The following is a 6,261-nucleotide window of genomic DNA, read 5'->3' on the forward strand; positions in this document are numbered from 1 at the left end:
TCCCCTCTTTATTATCTCTTTTCTTTACACATTACTGCTGCTCCCACACATCTCACTTTAAAACCTCAAAAAAAAAAAACCCTGTAACAAATAATTACAAATTTTGTCACATTTCCAAAGCACTTTTCTTCAGATTCTGCATCACAAATTCCAAAAATCAATCTGACAAGGGAGGATTCTCCTCAGAAGTCAGAGTAGGAAAAGAGATACAAGAGGCCAGTCTAGAATCCTCCTTATCAAGGAGGGGCAAGAAAATGTGGAAACAGTTGCATATTAATACTTTTCATTCCATCACATTGCAAAAGAAAGAAGAATAACACATCCTCCTCGACTATGAGTGGAAAAGGTATTAAATAAATCCTGGACATTGGTAATTAAGCCAGTAAGTAAAGCATCCCTGGTGCTGTGATTCATTGAATTCGTGTCTGCAGCATGGGCAGGCAGTCTTTGAGATGCTTGTCTTTCTTGATATCAAAATCATTTAAAATACCTTCCTGAAACTCGACATCTGACTGAATATTCTCTTCATTGCCATCTTCATCTCTTTGTTCCTCAAAGTATAGATGGTGGGGTTCAGAAATGGGGTGATAATTACATCAAAAATGGCAAGAAATTTATCCACTGGTACTGCGGGAAATGGCCATGAGTACACAAAAACACATGGACCAAAAAATAAGACCACCACAGTGATGTGAGCTGACAGTGTAGAGAGGGCCTTGGACAAGCCATTTGCAGAATGTTTCCAAACAATGACCAAGATGAAGATATAGGAGATGATCAGAATGCAGAAAGTTCCCAGGGAGATGAAACCACTATTGGCAGTGACCATGAGACCCAATCTGTAAGTGTCTGTGCAGGCAAGCCTAATAAGTCGAGGAAGATCACAGTAAAAGCTGTCTACTTCATTGGGGCCACAGAATGGTAGGTTTACAACAAACACAAGTTGGATCAAAGAGTGGATGATTCCAATGGTCCAGGCAGCCACCAAGAGTAAAATGCAAGTTCTGAAGTTCATTATGGTCAGGTAGTGGAGAGGTCTACGTATAGCAACATAACGGTCAAGGGCCATCGCAATGAGCAGAACCATCTCAGTTCCTCCAATAACATGAATAAAGAAGATCTGAACAATGCAGCCTTGGAAAGAGATTACTTTTCTCTTCTTGAAAAGATCAGAAATCATCTTGGGAGCTGCAATGGAGGAAACCCACATGTCAATAAAGGAGAGGTTGGCCAGCAGGAAGTACAAGGGGGAGCTCAAGTGAGGGTCAGAGATCACTGTGAGCACAATGAGGAGGTTTCCTAAAATACCTGCGACATAGAACACAGAGAAAACTAGGAAGAGGGCTAGTTGCATCTCCAAGGAACTGGTGAGTCCCACCAACACAATCTCAGATACCACTGAATGATTTCCTCCCCCCATGGTCTCATTCACTTTGGGCTCCAAATTTGCCTAAAAGAACAGGAAGAATAATGAATTTGAATTATTGGACGTATCAGTCAGGGTTCCATTAGAGAAGTATAACCACTAGGAGATAGTATACTCAGGGATTTACATAATCACGAAAGCTGATACAGCGGTCTCCATAAGTCTGTTGTATTTGTATCTGATGCTGTAGCTTGAAGTCCACAGGAGAGGAGCAGTCAGCAAGGAAGATGGATGTAAGATGGGGGAGGACAAAAATAAACTGGAACCCACAAGCAAGAGTCAAAGACCACAAGGACAGACTAAAACCAGTGTGAGTGCTCATTATCTCCGACTTTGATGGAAGGAGTGCACTGCAGAAGCCAGGGCCCTTCACCACAGAGCTAAACACACACCTGGCCCACGAGTCAGAGAAGCTAAAGAAGGATCCAAGGAAGGTGCGGCACTTGCAGTCCCAGCCCCTGCCTCACACCAGTGATAAAACCCAGCAGAAAAATGATAACATGTGAGCTACAAATATGGCTGCTTCCTCATGTCTGCCCTCCAAACATTACCAAAGAATCTCTCTTGCAACCCATTCTGGTTGGAAACATAACAGAAATGAGAATTCTGGGGAACGTAGCTCAATCTAAAAAAGGTGACACAATGTAAAGCCAACCCACTGGCTATTTAAAAGAATGTACAAATTTGAAAGTTAAATATCACCTCTTTTCATTTGGTCAAACATGACCACAGTGGCACTTAAATAGATTTGACAAAGATTTGACACTAGTCCTAATCTCACTCTGTCTTCCACCAACTTCCCTTGTTATTATTCAGTCTGTTTAAAATTTTGCCATGGGTTATCCTTTGACATCAGGGAGCCACTTTAAGTGAGACATGTAAAAAGAATTTCAACAGAGTTTTGGGAACAAAAGGAAAATGAATGTACTAAGTACTATGTTATCGGTCAGTAAACTGTTGTTTCTTCTAGCCCACAGGGACTTCCAAATGCTACAGAGTTTGGAGACTGACCTTTCTTTCCCCCTGTTTCAGTTATTTTGAGATCTCTCTGGGACTAAAAACTGGTCTATCGACAATTTGGGTATCTCCATGTTGATTTAGAACACATCAGAAATCTATTTAGTGAGACTCATTTTAGGCTGCCTCATATATATTCCAAATAGACTTCCAAATATGAAGCAAACATCAACAACTATATTGAAAACAGTATCCACTCTGGGTAGAGTATTTTGGTTGGTTGAAGAAACAGGAAAACATAAAGCAAAGTTTCCAATCCAAAAGAACTTAAAATCAGAGGAAATAGATAAAAATTGACAGTAATACACAATGGAATATATTGAGCCAATTTATGGTTCAGAAATTCATAGAAGCAAGCATCATCAAGAATTGCAGTGAATCATTGATTCTTAGGGAGCGGAAACTCCTGCTGCAGAATTCTCTGCCTGTGGTCATCCACACTCTCCATGAACAATTTCACTGGTGGAGAACAATCTAGTTCCTGAAGCAACTCATTCTATTGTTGAAAGTCTGGGGTTATTCTGAAACTCGTCCATCTCTTGAGAAGAAATCTGCTTTCTTTAACTTCTACCCGTGGGTCTCAGTCTTGTCCTTTGAAGTCATGCAGAATTAATCACATCCATCTTCAATATGCAACTTTTCAAATATTTAAAGACGGCTTTCATATCTATTCAAAGTAATTCTTTTATGAGCAAAATATTTCCGTTCCATTAAAAACTTGTCAAATAATATTAGACTCAATTCACTTATAATTCCTAGTTATCTTCCTCTGGAAGAGTTAGTTTTTAAATGTGGTAAAAACAAAAATGGAATATTGTAGAACTATTCCGCATTTTAATTATGGACTCTTCACTGTTTTAATGATAACCTTCATTAGCTTTGGAGCACAGTCACAGAACTAATGGTCACAGAAGTAAGTAATATATATTAATGCATGGTAGAAATTAGAAATATAGATGTCAGCATATACATGACTAAACATGCATATTTACGTCTGTTTGTTCCTAAAAGATATATTCAAGAATGTAGTGCATTGGAGTGATTCTTAGAGCACAAAAAAACACATTGATCCCCTAGGTTTATGATTCTGAAGAACTTTTTAGGTCTTAACATAATTTCAGGCAATAGGATTTGAGACTTAAGTAAATGTTTGTTCAAGAGAATAAGAGAGAGACTTTCATTTCTGATGATATAGCAGAACTATCCAAACTAATCTTCCTCTGAAAACTTAAAATTCTGGGCAAAAGTTATAATTTTATTAAATATATCAATAAATGGCAAAAGAAATTTTAAAAACCCAGGCTAAAAACTCAGCAAAAGTGGGACCTCAGAGAAATAAGCAGAGCCCTGAAGCGGGCTTCACCCTTAAGGCCTTAGTCAAAATCAAGTGATTCTTAGCTTAGTCTTTCAAGGCCTAGGAGGAGGCAGGGATCAAGAAAAAAAGCCCAGAGTCCAATTAAAGTGGAAATCTAATTTGGGTATCTCCTCTGATAAATCTGGCATGCCAAAACGTTTCACTTCTTTGAAAGATGAACTAGGTATAAACTCCCACCTCATGCCCCAGAACTTGCAAAGAAAATTGTATGTATTCTGAATCTTGATCTTTATCCAAGGTCTCAAACAATTTGCACAAAGTTCCAAGTGGAAAAAGACAACTCGTAAACACATCACTACATACACACACAAAAAGCCCCTAGGAACCATGTAGAAAACAAACAGGAGAGAGAGACAGAGCAGAAACAAACCTACAAAGTCTAAAAATATTACAAGGATCAGATGCAGAATAAAATGACTATATATAGTATGTTTAATAAACATGAATAGAGAACAAGAATATATAAGAATTAAAGAAGTAGTTTTGAAAAGTAACCAAGTAAACATTCTAGAAATTGAAAACAAATTAATTAAAATTTAGACAGTTCTCTCAATAGAGAGAACTGACAGCATAAAAGATACAAAGATAGAATTTGTGAGTTGGAAGTTACATCTAAAGATGCAACAGAGAGAGAAGAATTTGAAAATATAAAACAGATTGAGAGGCATGGAGAAGAGAGGCAAAAAGCTTAATATAATTCTAACTGAAGTTCTAGAAGAAAAGAGAAAGAGAAAATGGGGTAGAAACAATATTTGAAGAGACAATGACTGAGAACATTCCAAAATGACATTTCAGTCAACAATGGACCACATATATGGCAGTGGTCCCATAAGATTAGTACCATATAGCCTAAGTGTGAAATAGACTATCACATCAGGCTTGTTTTAGTACACTCTATGATGTTCGCACAATGACAAAATTGCCTAACCAAGCATTTCCCAGTATGTATCACCATCAAGTGTTATATGACTGTAAAATGTTTTCAAACAAAAACTTAATGTATTTTCTATCAAAGAACATAACCAAAGAAGATTCTAAAGAATGTACTTCAGGCGGAAAGATAGTAATATCAGATGGAAGTTCTGAAATGAAAGGAGGAATGATGAACAAATAAGTGGCCAAATCTAAATAAAGACTTTATAAAACAACCTCATACTGTACTGTGGGATTTAAAAAATGAGAGAGAGGTGCTGGCCTGGTGGCGTAGTGGTTAAGTTTGGCATACATCACTTCAGCGGCCCGGATTTGCAGTTTTGGATCCTGGGTGTGGAACTACACCACTCATCAAGTGATGCTGTGGCAGTGACCTACATACAAAATAGAGGAAGATTGGCGTAGACATTAGCTCAGAGCCAATCCTGCTCAAGCAAAAAAAGATTGGCAACCGATGTTAGCTCAGGGCTAATTTTCCCCACCAAAACAAAACAAAAAAATGAGAGAGAGAATAAAACACATGGCAGCAATAGGATGTCAATTGAGAGGATGGCAGATGGAGTTAAAATATGCAAGGTCTTCAAAGTCACTATGTTGCACAACTCCAGGAAGCACTGTTCACACTGACTTCTATGATAGATCTATATTAGACTTTAATAAGTTAAGTATGAATGTTATTTTCCTATTATCATAATTAATAAAACAAAAATAGAAAGTATAATTTCCAAGCTAGTAGAGGATAAGAAAAAGAGAATGAGAATGAACACTAAATCCAAAAAAAGACAAGATGTGAAAAGGAAACATGGAAATGATAGAACAAAATAAGATGAGAAGAATAAATACAAAGAGACGAGAAATTCCCATGAGTATAAGTGGACTAATTTCTCTAGTTTAACAAAACTAGAGGAATCATCAGCTTTTTTTTTTTAAATTCAGCAGTATGCTATTTACACGAGACATATGTAAAACACAAGAAAACAGAAAGATGGAAACTTTGATAGTAAAAGTATGGAAAAGGTATACCAAGCAAATACTAACCAAAGAAAGATGATGTGGTTAATAATGTCATTTAAATCAACTTTCAGGCAAAAATCTTTATTAACTGTAATGATCACTTCAAAATAGAAACAACTGAATTCCGCAAAAAGACAGAAATATTAATTTGTAAGCACTTAATAGCATACCTAAAAACATATAAAGAAAAAACCTAGCAGGGCCACAGGAAGATACAGCCAAATCTTACATATTTGTGGAAATAGTAGGAGAGTGAACAATAGGACAAAGTGATGAAATTCATCAGTCAACATAGAGAAAGTTTGAAAACATGATTAACCTAATTGAATTATATAGATCCCTGCCCCCAATATATGCAGAATGCACATTCTTTTCAAACAAGTAGAGACATTAAAAATTTTTATCATATACTACACTCTTGTATAAAGCAAATTTTAACATACAGACCACATTCCAGCCCCCGAGCCAATTGAGGTAGAACCATTAACCGAAAGAT

At 36.9% G+C, this 6,261-nt stretch overlaps 1 protein-coding gene across 1 annotated transcript; it reads right to left on the reverse strand.

Moving 5' to 3' along the window:
• Positions 1–481: 481 nt before the first annotated feature.
• On the reverse strand, positions 482–1,420 carry LOC139082267 (olfactory receptor 4F3/4F16/4F29-like). The gene has a single exon (XM_070612601.1). The coding sequence runs from the start codon at positions 1,418–1,420 to the stop codon at positions 482–484; it is 939 nt and encodes a 312-aa protein (XP_070468702.1).
• Between the last annotated feature and the right edge of the window lie 4,841 nt (positions 1,421–6,261).

Source organism: Equus przewalskii, chromosome 1 (genome assembly GCF_037783145.1).
Source record: "Equus przewalskii isolate Varuska chromosome 1, EquPr2, whole genome shotgun sequence".
Lineage (NCBI taxonomy): Eukaryota > Metazoa > Chordata > Mammalia > Perissodactyla > Equidae > Equus > Equus przewalskii.

What these genes read in the sequence shown, in the direction of transcription:
- LOC139082267 (XM_070612601.1), bottom strand. Translation starts at nt 1,420, where the DNA reads ATGGGGGGAGGAAATCATTCAGTGGTATCTGAGATTGTGTTGGTGGGA.